The 19,676-nt window shown below is 37.1% G+C and overlaps 1 protein-coding gene across 1 annotated transcript in view; it reads left to right on the top strand.

The window, feature by feature from the left end:
• LRP1B (LDL receptor related protein 1B) overlaps positions 1-19,676 on the top strand; it is a 632,190-nt gene that overhangs the window by 427,641 nt on the left and 184,873 nt on the right. Inside the window, exons 17-23 of the mRNA XM_036387231.1 lie at positions 1,355-1,480; positions 3,226-3,342; positions 5,236-5,316; positions 6,582-6,749; positions 8,392-8,574; positions 14,846-15,046; positions 16,495-16,740. Of these exons, the coding sequence (XP_036243124.1) occupies positions 1,355-1,480; positions 3,226-3,342; positions 5,236-5,316; positions 6,582-6,749; positions 8,392-8,574; positions 14,846-15,046; positions 16,495-16,740 (1,122 nt within the window). The remainder of the gene's footprint in view (positions 1-1,354; positions 1,481-3,225; positions 3,343-5,235; positions 5,317-6,581; positions 6,750-8,391; positions 8,575-14,845; positions 15,047-16,494; positions 16,741-19,676) is intronic.

Below are 19,676 nucleotides of genomic sequence, written 5' to 3'. Positions count from 1 at the left end.
ATAACATTGATCCCTTCTCAGCAGTTGCCATAGTAACCCAATAGTTCTTTATGAGTTTGAAATATTTGCAATTATGAGTAGAATACAAGTTACTAAATATATATGAGCAAAAGCTTAGTGACCATTTAAAGCAGTACCTATGTCAAGTATTAAAATCAAATTTAAAAAAGAAAATAATTCTTCAACTTGTGATTTTATTACTTGGGTGCTCCCAGTTTTTTTCTCCAGTCACATGGCAAACTTTGGAAGTAGGAGATTTGGGACACCTTTCTGCTGAGGTTATTAATTAATCTCTGCTTTCTGTGCTTCTGCACCCTGCACACAGAGCAGGGTTCGTGTGCTATTGATATCACCCTCGCTCTGTGTCGTCTTCAATTGCAAGAATAGGCAGAAAGGTCAAAGATAAAAGCTACTGAAATGTCAAGGATAAGCCTGCTAGACATCCTTTCATTTTAAATACCCTTTGTTTCCAGATGTATGTTAAACTTTAAAAAAGAGCCTGTGGATGGCTGAGTCGGTGAAAAATAGCTGGAGATTATTTTTAACCCAGCCTTTGGAATGGTGTGCAGTTTACTGTTCTTGTCTAGATGAGCAAGATCTGCTAATAATAGATGTTATTAGCATGAAAGAAGCAGAACATAAACACTTACTACAGTTGCAAGAGCAGGCCAATAGTATTTACATAAATCCTGTGCATTCAGCTTCATCCTTTCCTTGAGAATTGGTAGCCAGCAAAAACATGTTTGAGAGATACCTTGTTCACTCCTGAATACCAGATTTTTTTTTTTCTGTTAGTTTTACACTGTGTTGCATATTTCACTTTTTGACACCTACAATTTCATGGTGAGTAAACAGCAGATCTATATGTGGCCATTGACAGTAATGTGCCTCATTTTAGAAGCATTTTATGACCTGCCCAAATCCCTGCTCACTGTGGTATCATATTTTGGATCTGCACTTAGCAGCTTGCAGCTGTTCCCTTTGGTGTTTTCCTTTGTTTATATGCATTTTAGTTTGCAAACCTCATCATACTGCCCAAAGGTGATTCAGAACGTGTTTCTTTAAGGAAACAACTCCATAAAATGCTGCTACCTTTTATCACCTAATAGAAGAGGATCCCCATATTGGCATCTTTATTAGATACTATTTAGTTTATGATTGAAGCACTGCAATGTTTGTAATTGGCTGGTTTGCTGAACAATCTTTATGTCATGGTAGTTATACATACAAGATAACCACACTAACTGCATCACTGGGAACAGCATTGAATGTGTTCTTTTCACAGATTTCACAGCTGTTTTTCTCAGGTTATCTTCTTAGGGTGAAAAAAACTCCTCTCTTTTTTCCTCCACAGTCAATCACAGCTGTCCTGATGATCAGTTTAAGTGCCAGAATAATCGCTGCATTCCCAAGAGGTGGCTTTGTGATGGAGCTAATGATTGTGGTAATAACGAAGACGAATCAAATAAAACTTGTGCAGGTAAAAATTTTACTTGGTTGTGCAAACAGATTCTCTAACTTCAGTTCCATGAATAGTTCAGGACTGATTTGAACTGAACTGAACCAAGCTGCTACTTTTAATCTGATTATTGACATTTTAAATTAATTCAGATTTTGATACCACCAAGGCTGGAATGCAAATTATATTTTACTTAATCCATGTGCTTTGCTGTGCTTTCCAAAGTTATTCAGCTCTTAATCTCTCCATATGGGTTGACTGTCAAAGCAATGCTCAGGTACAAACTCTGAGGTACAAATCTTTTTTGGCAGTTAGAACTTTTTTTAATAACGTTCTGTGATGGGTGCCACATCACCAGTAAATTTTATTTAATGGTGATTTAGTTTATGCATAATTAGTTATTCAGTTTCCACTCAGTGCCTTCAAATTCTTTTCATTTCTGAGTTATTAACTGGTGAGTGGGTTTTTAAGCAAATAGCAAGATGAAGATTGTTTACTGATTCCACTCTAGTAAATAATGGAATTCCCAAATCTATCCCTTGCTTGTGTGGAAGTGATGTTTACTGCTTGTTGTCAGAGTACTCTAAACAAGCATTAAATCTCAAATACGCAACATGCTATCCATCAATAAGCTGATGAGTGTTTTGAACTGAAGTGCAGTGCAAGACAACACACATTGTGTATTAAAATATTCCCTGTTGCCTTACTGCCTTGATATTCTTTGATATCCAACTGTTTGTTTGTAGGGTGAGAGTCTAATTTGAAGACCATGTTTTTAACCCTGTGTCAGTTGGCAATGGATCAAATGTTGTATTCTTGTTTTTCCATTTATTCCTGCAGTGGCAAACACAGTTAATGTTTAAAAACTACTTTGAAATATTTTAAACTTAGGTTCCTCTTTTGTGTTTTGGGCTACTTCTCCAAACAAAAAGGAAAATGGTAGTTGAAAATAATAAATGAAGAAATATTATTTCGGTCACTGGGGTCTTTGACATATCAGCCATTTTTTTAAAGTGTAGAATAACATGCAGGTGAATTCTAAAAGTTTAAATTTGGAATCAAAATCTGTGTTGCTATCTCTGCCGTTTTTATGGGTTAAAATTTTAAATAAACAAAATTATATGTAATGACAGTTTTCTAAGTTAGATTTTTAGTGACATTTTAGTATTCATCAGCGTTCAAAGTAATTTCTGTAGCTACATAGCACAAATTCTTTAAGTGATCCTTATTTCTTCAGGAGAAAGACATGCACTGATTCCTTTAATGGATGATTGCAGTTAAGTGTTTACAAAGGAAAGGATTCTAAGAGCAGTGAGGCCAGGCACATCACACACAGGCTAATTCCCATTTTCCTGTGTAAATACAAAATTCACAAGATCCTTGTTCATGGTGTGGAATACAGGTTGTCAATATTCCAACTGGTGGGCATTTTTATGCCCTGATTTTTATTTACTTCAAGCATTAGTGCATATTAATTGTTTTCTTACCACCTAGCTTTGCACAGTTACATCTAGAATTTCATGTTATTTTACAAGGAAGAGACACCTAATAATCCCACACAGCAGAGGTAGAACAGAGCCCTGCAGATGACCCCAGTTTTCTCTGAAATCAAAGGAGGTGAATGACGTTTAGTCAGAGCAGGGGAAAGGTGCAGCAGGCCAGGAGGTGCCCTCCAGCCCTGCAGCTTCTAAAATCAGGCACCCACAAAGAGACCCAATGGATCTAGTCCATTTCCCTTGTATTTTTGGAGTGCTTTGTCTTGACAGCAAGAACTTGTCAGGTTAATCAGTTTTCCTGCGGCAATGGACGGTGTATTCCAACGTCGTGGCTGTGTGACAGGGAGGATGACTGTGGAGATGGAACTGATGAAATGACATCCTGTGGTAAGTGGATTTTCTTTTGGGGGGGGGGAAAGGAAAATTCTTCTGTAACATATAAAACATATAGGGATCTTTTGTCCAATGAAATGATAATGCTGTTTCTGAAATGGCAAATAGAGTTTGGCTGATAAATAAACCCAAAGCAAATGCAGCATTTTCTATTTAATGAGTTTTTAACTACAATACCAAATATGCAGATCAATCAAGACTTTTTTAATTTACAGCCCATTATCAAATGCTGTCACCCTCAAAAATTATTCTTTATCTCTGCCACATACCTCTCCAATGGGCCCTCTCAGCATATTCTAGATGTCAATAAAATCAGGCTGTTTCAAACCTCAACAGAAGTATATTTGATCTTGTATTTTTCAGTAAAAAAAAAAATAAAATAATCTTGGTTCTATCATGAGAGAGTATCAGCAGCTGACTGCTGCCTTTGCTGAGATACTGCAGAGTGTGGTGTGCTCTCTCTAATCAGCTGCTTCCAAACAATTAAGGATTTTAATAGTCACTTGTTTTGCAGGGCACTGGTAACTGCTGTGAGTCTGAGAGCACGAGGGTCAATGAGCTGTCTGCAGATGCAGAATCACAGAACATGATGCGTTGCAGCGTAGAAGCACAGGGTGCTTTGGGTTGGAAAGAACCGTAGAGACCATTTTGTTCCAGCCCCCTCCATGGGCAGGGACACTTCCCACCAGGCCAGAGCTCCACCCAAACTGGCATGGAGCACTTGCAGGCATGGGGCAAAAAATGTAGTCTTACATGAATAAAAATACCAGACCCAAAACAAACAAACAAAACCCAAAACCACCCAAACAAAAAAAGCAAGAACTTTCTGGAAGTAACTGACAAAGTGTTATCATCAATGGTAGCTTTTTTTCTTACCCTTTTCCACCCTTGAAGCAGGATAATCACTTCAGTTAAGTTCTTGGTGTTCTCTATGTAATTTTTAAATTAAAATTTATTTTATTTTAAATCTGTTATTTGATGAAGCTGGTTTGGTTTAGTGCTTCATCAGAGTGTGACTCTTTTTGAGCCAAAACTTTGTGAGGTTCAGTAAAAACAAAGTGATTCTAGTTCTCGTCCTAGGAGACTTTTATATTTATGTGGCATGGTTTAAAAATTTAGAAAAAACTCTTCAGTATTTCTCAGAGTGTTTAGCAGGTAAATAATAAATTCACACATCTACCTATGTCATTGGCTTTAGAAGAAAAAGAAGTCTGAAAAAATTCAGACTATATTTAAGTTACTCTGTTCAGAAGCATATTAGATAATTATAGAAACAAATATGTGTGTTCAGTACAGATGATCCTTTGTGAATAATATTGTCTCAGATTTCTACTGCTGTACTGGAATGCTGGGAGGAATTGCTTGTGAAGGCTGACATTTTAATCTTGTATTTTATTATGCCAGTGTAGAGTAACTTTATTTCTTGGCTGTTCTTTTGCTTGGTACTTAACCTTCCCATTTTATAGTGCTCCATTTCCTGTCTCTTCCTGGCAGTGCTATTGCAATTGGAGAACCCTTCTGTAAATAAGCACATAGAAAATAGAGTTTGTATCAGTCATCAAGCTTTGGTTAGTCTTAAATATTGGCATAGTGGGAAAACCAGCCTTGGTCTGATGGGAATATAGGACCTAACCATTTATCAGAGAGGAATGAATTTCATGTTGATGAAAAGTAGAGTTTGGACAGTATTTACAGTTTGAAGCCATTTTATTTTTCTTTTTGGTGTCTCAACTTTTTCTCCTCTCCAGATTAAAGACCTGGAAGGTGCAAATGTTTGCTACAGCACACTTGTGTAATTTATGCATGCAGGAAGGTGACAGAATATTACTGAAGAATAATATTCAATTATGTTAAATAGTTTTTATTTCTTTTTGAACACTTTCACAGAATTCCCAACATGTGAGCCACTAACTCAGTTTATCTGCAGAAATGGAAGATGCATTAGCAGCAAATGGCTCTGTGATTCAGGCAAGTATCAAGTCCTCTATATCTGAAATGAATATGAGGGATATCACATAAATACTGCTTTGATGTTCTTCTTTTCTGAGACTCGTTTTGTCAGCTTGGCTTGTAAGTGGTCAGAGAATAAATAAAGCATTTTAGAATTACTGACCTGACCTAGAAATCAGCAACACTGAAGATTCAGATAAGGAATGGGGCATTGGATATTGTAATGGGTACAAATACTATATTATGTAGAATGAAGTATGAGGATTCATTACTACCAAAAAAAAAAAAAAAGGAAAGCAAAAAAAGCAAAGCTATTGCTTTGGAAGTGTTTTCTGTTCTTAGAAAACAAGAAAACAACATGATTTCTGTGACCAATATATCTGATTTTTTGCTTTTTGTGGACAAGTTCAGTTAAATAAATAGCATCCTTGAAGACTGAAGGCCAGCAAAACTTTATAATGTATTTAGTTCTTTTGGCTGGAAAAGTACATATTTGAATGTTAAAATGAATCTCCTCTCAGAGCTTGTGGTGTGGAAGTGATTTTGCTCCAGTCCTAATAACATTGGGTTGGTCCAAAGCATTTGGTGTTCCTATAATTTTATTTGTCTGACAGGAATTTTTAGCTGTAAATGGACGAATTCCCGAAATTATCACAGTGTGCTGATGAATTTCTGTGCATGGAGACCCTTTAGAGTGTACCTAGCATATTTATCTCCTTCTTCCCTTGATGACCACGATCAAATTACGGGAATTGCCTTAAGACTGTTGTAATGACTGCAACATTAGAGTAATGAGAAACTGCAGTCCATGATTATTTATGTGCTTTCTCCACTTTGCACTCTCGTAAGCACATGGAAACAAAGTTTAATAGTACTGAAAAGAAATTTGTCAGGTTTTCATTTTGTTTTATATGAAGCTGTTTGTGTCTGTGATTAACTATCTTAGGTTATCCCAGAGAATAAAGTAAACCAACCGTGTTTGAAAGCCTGGGTTTTTCACACACAGTTAAAGAAATTAAGAAAATCTACAGGCTTCTCATGCTTGCTGGTGTCTCTGATTGAATAACTGAGTAAGGGGTTAGACTATCCAAAATGACAGAGTTGAGTGCTGTTGGTAAATAATATTTAAAGTATTTTGTGCATTAGCAATGATTTGATGCCTGTGGGCAGAAAACATACTACTTTATTTACAGGTTTTTTTTGCCGTTTTCAAAATGATTTTCCCTCCTTACCTATTTAATTCAGAAATTTTATATTTTAACATTTAAAAATGCTGTTTGCAGATGATGACTGTGGTGACGGCAGTGACGAGCTGGGCTGTGTTCACTCATGTTCAGCTGATCAGTTCAGGTGTCAGAATGGCAGATGTATCCCAGGGCACTGGGCCTGTGATGGTGACAATGACTGTGGAGATTTCAGTGATGAAACCAAAACAAACTGCAGCAGGGAAGGTTAGATTTATTTATTTTTTTTCCCCCCAAGTTTTTAATACGGAGAATAATTTGTTATAAATACCTGACCTCCAGCCAATGGGAAAAGAGGAGATGCTTTTAACCTTGGTAAAGGCTGGAATGGGAAATATGTCAGGTGCAATGTGATAACACAGAAGTGTATCATGAAGAGAAAAAAACCAAAACATGTATTACAGAGAGATAAGTTTTACAGTTTTACTTCAAGGAATTTTGCTAGATGTGGTGTTTGTCTTATTGCAGAGATGCATGCTGTCTAGGTGAAGAGACAGAAGCATTCTTTAAGTTATTATTGATATTTTCTGGTTTTTTTAAATTTCAACAGTAATACTCTCATTTTTGTGTGATGTAAGTCTTTTTGGTTTTTTTTATATAAAAGTATTTTAACAAACTTCAGCCCTATTTAAATGCTAAACATTGTATTTATTGGGCTGGGGAGAGAAAGGAAGGATGCTTATGGCAAAGGATAAAGAATAATCAGATCAGAATGAGGGAATATCTTTCATATTTTCCTCTTAATGTTTTTTTCTACAACAAAGTAATTGTACACATTGTTATTGGTCCCTTTCCCTAACTTTAGATTTTAAATCTAGTTGGATACCTCATACAAATACATGAATTATCAGAATGTCATATTAATTTTATACATTCACAAAAGTAATTTTTATCTGATCAACCCACTTTTACCCCTGTTCATTTCCATTTTAAACTTAAACCCTTGCTCTAACTTTTTACAATAGAATACACAAATGTTGATTATGTAAGGGAAAAAAACCAACAAAGCAATGTTAAATAAAATAAAATATATATTTATAAGCAGTGCTATAAGAATTGATTCAAATAATGCTTCTTGGTACAAGCAGGGAAGTATAAGTATGCCATTACTTTGAAGTTCATGCTATTGTCGTTAGTACGTTATTAAATAATAGAAATACAGTTGTAATAGCTTGGGAAAAGAAAAGCAAGAATAAAATTGAAATGGCCATAAGCTAGAAAATGCTTAGAGAATTATGTATGTGATGAATAATTAAAACCTCCCAGTAATTATTGTTTGAAGCAGTCAGCACTGATTTCAGGGCTGCACTGAGTGAAGCCCCTTTGCTGTGGGGTTTGGAACTGCTCCAGCTGCTCCTGCAGTGCTGTGACAGCACAAACCAGCAGGTGTGGGGGCCTTGTTGGGGCACAGGTGGGACCTCTCAGGTTCTGTGCATTAGGAGAGGGACCTTGTTGGGTAAAAAAGGAGAAGGAGGACGGATGAGGGAAAGCAGCTTGAGGATTAAGCACAGGGTTTATGAAACACCAGGGAAACTTCATCAGCCTTGTTCCTTACACCTCCAAACTCCTTCCTGTCTGACAGATGTGAAAAAAAGAAATAAAAATTAGTATTGAGCATGTGCTGGAGGGGGAAGTGAAGGAAGTGAGGAGGTAAGAAAGAGTTTGTCTGAAGCTTGTGTTGAAGTGGTCAGTTATAAGGTGGAATAGGGTGTTTTGAGTGTTGTACTGGGGAACTCTGATTTTGGCTTGGGTTAGGAAGAGGATTCTAAGCCAGTGTAGACTTGGAATGGAAAAAAAAAACAAAAACTCACACGAGCAAATTCTTCAATGTAATTCTTATTTTTCTAAGAAACTCCCTCTCCTGGAAGGTGCAGTGGGAGGGAATTTCAGTGCAGCCCTGACGGGAGCTGCGTTCCTGAGCTGTGGCGCTGCGATGGAGAGAAGGACTGTGAGGATGGCAGCGATGAGAAAGGCTGCAATGGAACTCTCCGGGTGTGTGATGAGAAAACAAAGTTCTCCTGCAGGAGTACAGGTAGGGGCTTGCAGATGCATTTTCCTCTCACTTGCTCTGCGTGGGTTGGTGTGAGTTTGTGTTGCTTCATCACATATCTACTCTTTAACTGATGCTTAATACTCATAAGGTGAGGTTACCCATTGTATTCCTACCAGGAAAATAATATTGATTTACCTGTCCTGTTTTCTGATTTAAAATATGAAATGGATGAGTTTTGAGATTACTTAAAGCTGAATCCACTCTCTATGATAGTACATCACACCAAATACTTAAATAAAGCACTTAATAGTACTCTGAAGTTCAGATATTTTCTTCACTTTCCCCTTTCTGGCCCTAGAAATAAGTTGAATGAAACAGTATAGAGTACCTTGAATATTTGAAGAATTACAACTACAGCACTGGAAATTTGAAGTGCAGTATTGGAAGAAAAATACATTATTTGATTGTGTTTAAAACCAATTTTTTTTTCTCTAAGTGTACTACACTAAAAGGTGGGGTAAGAATGTGGCAATCATTGCATAAGGATATGAAATGATATAAACAAAAATGTTTAGATGGAACTTTTTTTTAAGGGAAAGTCCAGTTAAAGAAGAAATTAATATATGTCAGCACAGTATTAATATTTTTGTGATTTCTATCAAAGCTTTGTGTGATATTAGGGCTAAAACAACTTCCACAGCAATATTTAAAGCTGTAAGAAGTAGGAATAGTGTTGCCATTGGACAACTACAAATATTGAAGGAAGGGAAAACCCATTCTAATGCCTGTGTTACAGCTAAGCATGATAGATGTGTCAGAGGGGATGTGTGATCTCTGTACAAAAGTATCTTGCTGTTCCTTGGATTTTAAAGTTATAAAAATCATGATGTCTTGAAAAAGAAGTATGGAACACTGAATTGTGTCTAAAAAACCACATTTCCTTTTGTGTCCCAAAAGATGTGTAGAAAAAGTAGCTGTCACATTAATTTTTTTCCATAGGTAAAAATGGATTATTCACTTCCAACAGAGTGGTCTGTTTCCTGAAACTGAGTGATGGAAACCCTGATACTGGAAATAGCACCAGGAGCAAGTGTGTTTCCTAGTGCCTAAATGGGGAAAAGCTAACACCAGTCCAAGTGGCCAAAGCACAATTATTAGAGGCAAGAAAGGTGAATAAATCTCAATAGATGAGGTTTATTTTCATCAGCTGCATTTGGAAAGCTAATGAGACAAGATATTACTACTTTAGTTAAGAGAAAGCAAAATAGGTTAGAAGCAGTGTGGAATTCAAAATGGAATGTAGATTTTAGTTATTAGGCTTTGTTCCTTTCAGAAAAGCTTGCTTCTTAGGCTGGGTATTGGTTTCTTACTTGTCCTGAATGATTTTAGACACAGAGAATGGAAACCCATGATGGTGGTAAGCTAAGATTTTCCAAACACAGGAAATAGCAAGGATTTAAATTCAGCATAATTGTCTGAATCAGCTGTTTTTTTTCAACAGAGAGCTAGAACTCCATTTCAAAGTCCACAGTCCAAGCTGCATTCCCTCATTATGTACGTCCCTATGTTTGTAGTAAGGGTAAAGGAGGGCACTGTCTCAGTGTACAAGGTGAAAGGTGACTTCTCTGGCTGTCACATAGAAACACAGGAAAACAAAAATTTTCATCAAAAATTTGCTAAATTCAAGGCTACATGGCTTTGATTTGAAGGAAAATGCAATTGTCCTTGTTTGTTGTTTGGAAACACCACTGGAGCAAGCAGTTATGACAGTCATAATTTTCTCTTTTGCAATATTCCTTCCTCCTGGAAGGAGCAAAATTTGGAAGAGGCATGCAGTAATGCACTGTAGCAGAAAACAGCAAAGGCAAATAAATTTTTGTTCAGCTACTTTTCCATTTGTTCCATGTGGTTTGGACAAAGGAGTAATAATGGGTTTATGAGAAATAGTTACTGGAATGTTCCAGAAGAAGTGCAATTTTCTCTGTGCACGATTCTAAAGAAATAATGCTGTCTGGCTTGCTCATTTATGGCAGTGTTCTGGCGAGGAGGCGCTGGCTAATTGTCCCCTCAGACACTGCTGGGTGGGGACATCTGATACAGAATGTGATGGGTCTGTGTAGGAACATGTGTGTGGAGGGAGCCAAAACAGCCAGTGCTTGAGGAGGGAAGGGGCAGCTGGTGAGAACAGTAATAGTGAGATGGTACTGCCCATTTTTTGCTTATTTCTTTCCATTTTGTGCCTGTAATTAGTAGCTGCAGGGTCTTTCCTTACTGTGGCTTTTGTGGCTTTGGCTGATGTTTCACAATGCCACAGGGATGAGTGCCAAGCTACAAAACCAGGGTTTGTCAGCATTCAGCCAAAAGGGATTTTTCTGCTTACAGGGGAGGTGATCTCAAGAGCCCATCATACCCAGCTCCTTTTCCAATATTCAGTTAAGGATCTATGGCAGAGTGTATTCTAAAACTTACAGAGATTCCCTGTTGTCATTTGCCTCTGGTAGTGGAACTTTTTATTCCTAGCAAGTCATCTGACTCCTTTGGATATTAAATGACTTATGGGTCCCTAAAAGCATTATTTGTTGAATAAACAAATACTTTGCCTCTCCCCTTGCACGTCTTCCATTTCTGTTTTGTGTTTTTACACCTTTATTATTTTGGTTGGTCTTGCTGGAACTGTCCAGCCTGGGCAGTCCTTGAGCTGCTGTATCCAAAGTCAGCCAAAATGCTGCAGGGTACTTGAGCTACCAGATTTCAGAATTGCTTTTCTAATTTTTTTTTTTTTTCAAAACCATCCCATGTTTGTTTGTAGTGATGTGTGATGAAAAATCTACTAGAGGTTGCACAGCAGTAGGATGTGAGAAGCAGTCATTACCTGATTGAGATTGACTACTCTTGGGCTGCTGCTAGCCAATTATTTTCTGGTTTAAAATTAGATTAGGCTTCTTTTAAATTAGACTAGATTAAATTGTACAAAGGTCCAACTTTCTATTTTAAATTCTGGTTCTGTCCTCCAAAAATTATTGCAGGCATGTACTTCAGCTCAGTTTTATGTACTACATAAATTTATCCTTTTTATTCCATCTCCCTACTTATCAGTTAGTAGTGCTGCACCAAGAGCAGAATCTGTGCAATCTCACTTAAAATGTCATCTAATTACTCTAATGATCATAATAAAGTACTTCTGTGAAGACAAATGCAGAAGAGCCATGAATACTTCAGTTTAGTAAGCAGTACATCTGAGCTGTAATGCTTATTTGTCATACTTACTGTTATTTTTATTTTTTCAAGCAGCAGTTGATGGTATCCAACCATTTCTGATGCTACTCTGGACTACTTTTTTATACTTTGTTTTTTGTTTTTATTTTCCTTACATGTAATAGTATATTAGAGGGGAAAAAAGATTTTGAGGACAAAAGTAGTATTGGTTTGGAATGGAAAATAAGGACTATACATAGAGGAAATCAAATCAACGGGTGCAGATCACAGTGATGCTGGAAGATTATAACAAAAGCAGCACTGGTGCTGTCTGGATGAGTCCAGATTAGATTTGTGACCAAAGAACCTGGTGCTGAGGAAGGCTGGGAAGGAAAGGTTTTCCATCCAGAAATGTGATGAGAAAATTGGTAGTGTTTTTTATCCTTAGTTCATGGCCACATTGTTTTCTGTGGTATCAGCTCTCTTCTTCTTTAGGCCTTTTTTTTGGCTTTTTTTTTTTCCCTCCTGTCTCATCCAGGAGTCATTCATAAACATCTGCTTTGTACTAAAATCTGTAAATTGAGAAATGACCACATTTTTGAACCAATGTGATTCAGTCTAAGTCCCATGTGTGTTCTACAGGACAAGTGAGATCACCAACCATCACAACATTCTGTTAAATGTGTCAGGTTGGAACATCCTGTAATATTGATGGGATGGAGATTGAGTCCATGCTATAGTTTAGGAAGGTGTTACATTACAGCTTTAGGCAGTAAGAACTATCTGCCAGAGGAAACTGTGCAATTAATGCTCCACCAAAGTAGTTTTCCTGTGGTTGAAGATATACTCGGTCAAAAACCTCCTTCAGTATCCTGACAAAAACTGAAGGGGTGTATAAGTAGTTAATTCTGTTGATAATATTTGCAGGAAATCAAAAGCATTGGAGAAGCATTTGGATCAGGCTTTCCCTCATAGCTGCTGCTCAGGCTTCCTGATTCACTGTGTTACACAAAAGAGCTTTGGAAAAGGGCAGATACAGCTATTGAGGCAATTAATTTATGATGGAATTTTACTAAAGAGGTTCCTGGAAACCAGAAGTGTGAGTTTCACTAAGGGGCAATAAAGGAAAAATACTTTAGTGAATTTTAACTAATGATTTCAAGACAGTCATAATATTTCATGAAGTCCATCTCTTCAGAATCTTGGCAAAGATTAATTCCTCGAAAGTATATTCTACTTAAGAACATGTCATATCTATCATAATGAAAGATGAATCTTTCATTATAAAACATATCTTCACTAAGGTACAAGAAAAGCAGGGAAACTGATTTTCTCTGTAAACATTTGAATGCATTAAAGATTAGAATAACAGATTAGGAGCACTACTGGAAGCAACTTCAATTTACTTTGGGTTATGGTTGGTTTGGTTCATGTTGGTATTTTCCATTAGCTTGCATTCTACTGCTGTGTTATAGTAATATATAAAATCAATGAGCATTCAAGATAATAAAGAACAGGGACACTTTTTTTAAACACTTCTGATGGCATGCAATGATAAGCTGCATACATATAGTGCATACAGTTTTGTTTCCTCATGTCTGTGCAGTTCTGTCTTTTCAGTATGGGATATTTGGGACTTTGGCCACTAAAGAAAATGGTGCAAGATTTTCTTTCTAATTGCCACCCCTCCCTGTTTGTTTTCAAGCTGATTTTGCGCTGGCAAAATGATGTTCTGTTGTTTAAACCTCACATTCAGTGTAGTATGATTCTGAAGTTTCACTTCTTGCTTTTCTTCACCGAAAGTGAGAACAATCTCACATTTTCCTCATGAGTGCAGCAGAATTGTGGGTCTTTTTCAGTTTTCTTGTTTCACTGTCTTTTATCCCCTTGACTTTCTGTGAGGATATTAACTATTTTTGCATCAAAAGAAGACTAAAATGTCGAACCAAGTGCATTAAGCCAATCTTCAACAAATGTGTCCTTTTAAGAAAACTGAAATCTGGTATTGTATAAGCTGGGAAGGGTGGGCAGAAAGTTGTGTCCGTTCATGCTGAGGAGGTTTGAACTTGGGAGTCTCAGGCTTTGCCAGTCAGTGCCTGGGCATCCCCCAGAATTGCTGTTAATGGAAACATTCCCAGGATCTTTTTCCCATTCCAATTGAATTTTTCTCTGAATAACTAATTCATGGGAAAAAAAAAAATCTAGATGAGCTTCATTAGCTGTGGTTCTATCTGTTCTCTCTCTATTAATTGGAAAATAAAATACATGACATTTCTGTTCAGGCTCAGTGTTATCAAAATTTACAGCTAAACCCTCCTGGCTGTAGGTAGCAAGTAGAAAAATAGGTTAGGACAGGAGCACACATACACACCTGTACGTGTCAGCATTCTCAGTTTTGGTTCTTTTCATTTAAATCCCTCCTTTTGTTGATTCTAATTTAATACCTCCATGATTTTAAAGATTAAAACCCTTTTTCTAATCAAGAGGCTTCCTTGCCTCTCTAAACATTGATGGTCATTGTAAATTCCTTTTCTCCCTTTTGAGACATGATCTGAACACTGATTTGACAAAACGGAGGTAATTTAAGAAATTTTGTCTGCTGTAGTTATTTTGCCTAAAAGCTGCTCATTTATCTGACATCACTGGGGAATGGGTTGTGTCTGCTTCTAGAAAGATTTTTGCTTTGCACACCCATGCTAATTAAAAGTCGTGTATTGAAACATTGCTTCCATGGAGGGCTGTTGCTGTAGAAGATAAAAGAAGAGAGATGAAGAAAAGCAAAAATTAAAAATAATTAGGAAATTTTAGCATCATTTGGTGTATTTCACAGATTTTGAGGTTGTGTCCTGCCTGTATGCACTTTTGTGCAGCGCACAAATAAGTAGGGCTGGTGTTGTTTGGAAAATTAGATTGTCAAAAGTGCTGTGAACGATGCTTCAGAGTATAAGTGCAAGTTGGTTTCTTTCTGCACATCAAAGAGGAAAAAAGTATTAATAGAAAATAATAATAATAATAATAAAAGAGAAATCTGTACATTGTTTTGAAGGTTTTTTTTTTTCCTCCTAAAGTTTGCCTCCAGTCTGATTTGCTGTGTTTATTGTCTCTTTTCCCCAAGGGAGATGCATTAGCAAAGCGTGGCTATGTGATGGCGATATTGATTGTGAGGATCAGTCTGATGAGGATAATTGCGAGGGCTATTTGTGTGGACCACCAAAATACCCTTGTGCTAATGATACCTCCATCTGCCTACAGCCTGAGAAGCTCTGCAATGGGAGAAGAGATTGTCCTGATGGATCTGATGAAGGCGATCTTTGTGGTACTTTTTAGACACCTTTTTCTGATTGCTCATGATGCTGCCTGTTGTGATAGCTCCTGTTGAGGAAAAGGTTCTCCTACTGAAATTTTAGCACTGGGGCCTATGTGAGGATTTTAGTTTAGTTAAAGTCATACTGAGTTTATGCTTGAAGTTTTAGCTTTCTTCAAATAAGGCAAAGGAGACAAGTGTTTAGTTTTCAAGCCCCTTAAAACATTCCTGGAGGTAAAGAATTTAAAGGGTGTCGATGTGTAGGAAAGGACTTCAGCTCATCTGCAGTTCTCTCCAACTACAGAACTTGAGTTCCTACCATAGAATTGTTTGGAAGGCACCTTAAATGTCAGTTTGTTCTGGCCTCCTGCTTAGGAGGGATACTTCTGTTAGACCAGGTTACTCCAAACCCCTTTCAACCTGGCCTTGGACACTTCCAGGGATGGGGCAGCCACAGCTTCTCTGAGGCCAGGGCCTCAGTACTCTCAAAGTCAAAAATTTCTTCCCAGTATCAAATCTAACTTGTCCTCTGTCAATTTGAAGCCACTCCTCCTTGTCCTGTCACTGCAGGCCCTTGTCCAAAGTCCATCTCCAGCTCTGTTGGAGCCCCTTTAGGCCCTGGGAAGGACTCTAAGGTCTCCCTGGAGCCTTCTCTTCTCCAGGCTGAACACTCCCAGCTCTCAGCCTGTTTACAGAGCAGAACTGCTCCAGCCCTCAGAGTGTTTTTGTGGCTTTCCCTGCACTGGCTCAAAAATGTCCCCATCCTTCTCATCTTGGGGGCCCCAGAGCTGGGTTCAGTCCTTCAGGTGGAGTCTCACAAGAACAGAGGGGAAGAATCTCCTCCTTTTGAGGTACAGCTTTGTTTGATGCAGTCCAAGACACATTTGGCTTTTTGGGCTGCAAGCTTCTAGGTCATGTTGTGCTTCTTATCCACTAACACCTCCACTTCCCCCCACTCAGGCCTGCTCTCAATCCATTATTTTCCCATCCTGTTCTTGTGCTTGTGATTGCCCTGAATCAGTACAGGTCCTGGTATTTGGCCTTGTTGAATTTCAGCATTCAGGTGGCACAGGCCCCACCTTTCAAGCCTGACAAGGTCCTTCTGGTCCATCTTTTCCCTGCTGCATCACTCACACAACTCTGTCTGATCAGAAACTTGCTGAGGGTGCCCTCAAACCCACTGATAAAGGTGATAAACCGTGTCAATCCTAACACAGAGTCCTGAGGATCACCACTTGGACATGGAGCTATGCCAAAACCTTGAAGGTTTCAGTAAAGCTAACAGATGAATGGTTGCACATCAGATAATTTTAAAAACAAGTATTAAATCTGTTTTAGAAATATAAATTTTTGTTTGCCCATCTTGGAGGCTTTTGTAGGTGTTTTAGTTGGCTTTGCTATATACAACCTAACTGGCAGCTTTTGCAGTCCATAATTATTGTTTTTCCGCGTTATTTCAGATGAATGTTCGCTTAACAATGGTGGGTGTAGCCATCAGTGTTCTGTGGTTCCTGGAGGAAGAATTGTGTGCTCCTGCCCTGCAGGATTCAATCTTACTGCAGACAACAAAACTTGTGAGATTATGGATTTCTGCACCAAGCACCTCAAGTGTAGCCAAGTTTGTGAACAGCATAAAAATACTGTCAAGTGCTCATGTTATGAAGGCTGGAAGCTCAGTAAGGATGGAGAGAGTTGTGTGAGTACTGGTAAGTTGAAATTTGGTGCATGTTCAATATTCAGGATGTTAATAGCTGTGATGGCAATTTACTGAGAGCTTCTTTCACTTTTTATTTTTTCCTATATGTGAAATGCAGGCTGGGATTGCCTAAATGTGGGGTTGATTGCAATCTATGGACTCATTAAAACTGTCCCTATTCTTGATGTACAAAGGGATATTGAAATATTAGGCTGTTGCTAACCTAAGAAGGCTAATACCAGATGTTTCTAGGAGTGTTAATATGGTATAATTCTTAAACTGTTTGAATTTTATACATAAAAAAAAACTATATAGTTTTTCATGTACAGTTAATATAAATGGGCATATATGTATAAACACTGTTTTGCATTCTCTATGGGAGATTTAATATGTATTTTTAAGAAATGGATCAATCATGATAATGATCAGTATTGGTTGAGGGTTTAGAAGGTTAATTTTGAATGTGCAATTATAAGCTGCCTGTTAGCATTCAATATTTAAGATGGGTTTTTTTTCCCTAAGGCATTCTGGCACTTGTTTTTTGGCAGCAGTAAGAGCCTGCTCAGCTCACTAATTGAGGTGAAAACCAACATGAGCCAAAACAGGAGAGGGGGATGTATTCCCCTCGTTGTTCACTCTTAATAAGTACTGAGGCATCATTTGGAAACCATGTTAGGGGAGTGTGTTTTTCAGGTGCAGTGTTGTGTGTAAAACAGAAACATGCATGTGCAATATAAACTGTTATCACACCTTTACCTCCCTGCTAGGGACTTAAAAATAATATTGAGTTTGCTTTCTACATTTTTATAATTCAGTTTTCTTTGATTCAGGATTCTTTGATAATTTTATTCTATATTGTCTCTATTCTTTCATAGAGTTTATCAACTCTGAACAGAAATATCTTCCACATTCTCTTTTGCTTATTTGGATATTTCACAATTCAGTAAATATGATTAAGATATTCTTTATTTATTCTTTCTGGCAGTGATTGCTGCCAAAGTTCTTGTTTTATGTCAGTGCTTTGGTCTGGTTCCCAATGAGTTTTGACTAATCTGATTTTCTATATTATGGACACTTCCAGTAACTGAAAAATAGTTCATTCTTATTGGGTTAGGGAAAGGAGAGGATTAAAGGAATTTAAGAGAGTGTTAGTAACTCATATGAGGAAAGCTTGAAACAAACTTTAAACCAAATCAGGTAGAAATGACTGATATTTGGAAACTAAATGGGGAAAAAAGTGAAGTATACTCACTTGTGGTATAAGATAAGAAAAATTAGACCACAGTTTCTTGGGTTTCTTAAGCCCATGAGATATTTCTGCTTAATGTTTACTGCTGTTGGTGAGAATCTGAAGTTACAAACTGATTTCTCCAGATTTGTTTTCAAAGAATGTAATACTAAATATATGATCTGAGACCTGTGGTGTCAGCTGATATAAAGAAAAATGATCCTTTTTTTACAAACTGTAATGATGCTACCCTAATGCCATCAAAGCTGTGACAAAATTATTCCATATTAAATATGGCATGTGCTTTTAGGGGCACAAATAATCTTGGCCCTTTTCAGTTTATTTAATTCAAGAGGCATGGGAAGTTCTCTGGAGGACAGATGCTCTGACACTTCAGTTGCTGACTGTGTGAAGGGCATTTTAGGAGAGTGAGAATAATTTTGGTTTCTTTTGTGAACCTGTGAGACTCAAAATGTCCCTATCATCTGAGTCTCTGAGCATGAGATCCTGAATGAACTTAGAATGAAGAAAATACTTTTATATCATACTATTAGAAATAAAGTTCAAAGTGACCTTATGAAGACAAGATGTCCCCCAAATGCCAAACTACTATTTCAACAATTTCAGTTGTTATGAAGTAATTCTTAGAATAGCCATGGTGATTTAAGATGCCTTGAACCAGGTGTGTATTCTATTAGAACAGTAACTTGTAATCTGTTTTCCAGGAGAAAAAATAAATTACTCACAAGAAAATGAGAACATTGCCCTTTACCTTTTTTTCCTCTATCTGAAATAGCATTTTCCCATGTATAAGAAACATTTCACAAGTACACAGCAATAACATGTGAACTTAGTATGCAACATATTTTCAGAATATGGTAAAAACATTAATTTGTGAGCCCATTAGAAGGGGAATATGAGTGCTGAAAATGCAGGAATTATGTGATTCTAACTTTTTTTCCTGATTGCATTTCAGTATCAGAAAGTGTGCTTGTCCAGGGAATCTAATGAATTGCCAGTGAAATATAATGAGTTACAGAATAATAAGTATATAGAACTAAAATGCTTGAATTGAGCAGTTCTTCTCTTTCCAGTTTCTTTTTCCAAGCCTCTCTTAGTTCCCTCTGTTGTATCTCATTTCTGCTTATTTTGCTTTCATTTCTTGAGCATTTTAAATGTTGCCTTTTTTCTCCTCCAGGCTTTCTACACTTTCCATGCCTCCTGTTTTCATCTCCTTTGCTTGTTGCTGTTCTGGCATTGTGACATTACTGACTTCCCAAACTTTAAATGTTTCCTTTAGATTTAAATTTGTATTGATTGAGCTAAGAGTATGTTACAGAGCTCCATTATTCAGATGGAAAGTCAATACAAATTATATGTTTTCATTCTTGTGTTCCTGGTTTCTCTTAAAACACATTTCAAAATAGGTTGTGCTGATATATTGCACTTGCTCTTTTAAATGATGATAAGCATTCGGGAAAAAAACCAACTGATCTTAAAAGATATTTAAATTTCATACTTACATTCAACCTTTCAGACTGATATTTTAATAAATGTTAGATGAGCTCAGAAACACTTAGTTTTAAGTTGATTGTCAGCCTTTCCTAAGCACTGGAAACTGTTATAACACTTCATATATATGAATATATTGAAACTGTTATATCACTCATATATATCAATTTTTTTTTTTTTTTTTAATAGAGGATGGTCTGTCTGAC

Source organism: Molothrus ater, chromosome 7, assembly GCF_012460135.2.
Source record: "Molothrus ater isolate BHLD 08-10-18 breed brown headed cowbird chromosome 7, BPBGC_Mater_1.1, whole genome shotgun sequence".
In the NCBI taxonomy this organism is placed as follows: Eukaryota; Metazoa; Chordata; class Aves; order Passeriformes; family Icteridae; genus Molothrus; species Molothrus ater.
The sequence above is the reverse complement of the archived record's forward strand: the minus strand, read 5'-3'. Positions and strand labels throughout refer to the sequence as shown.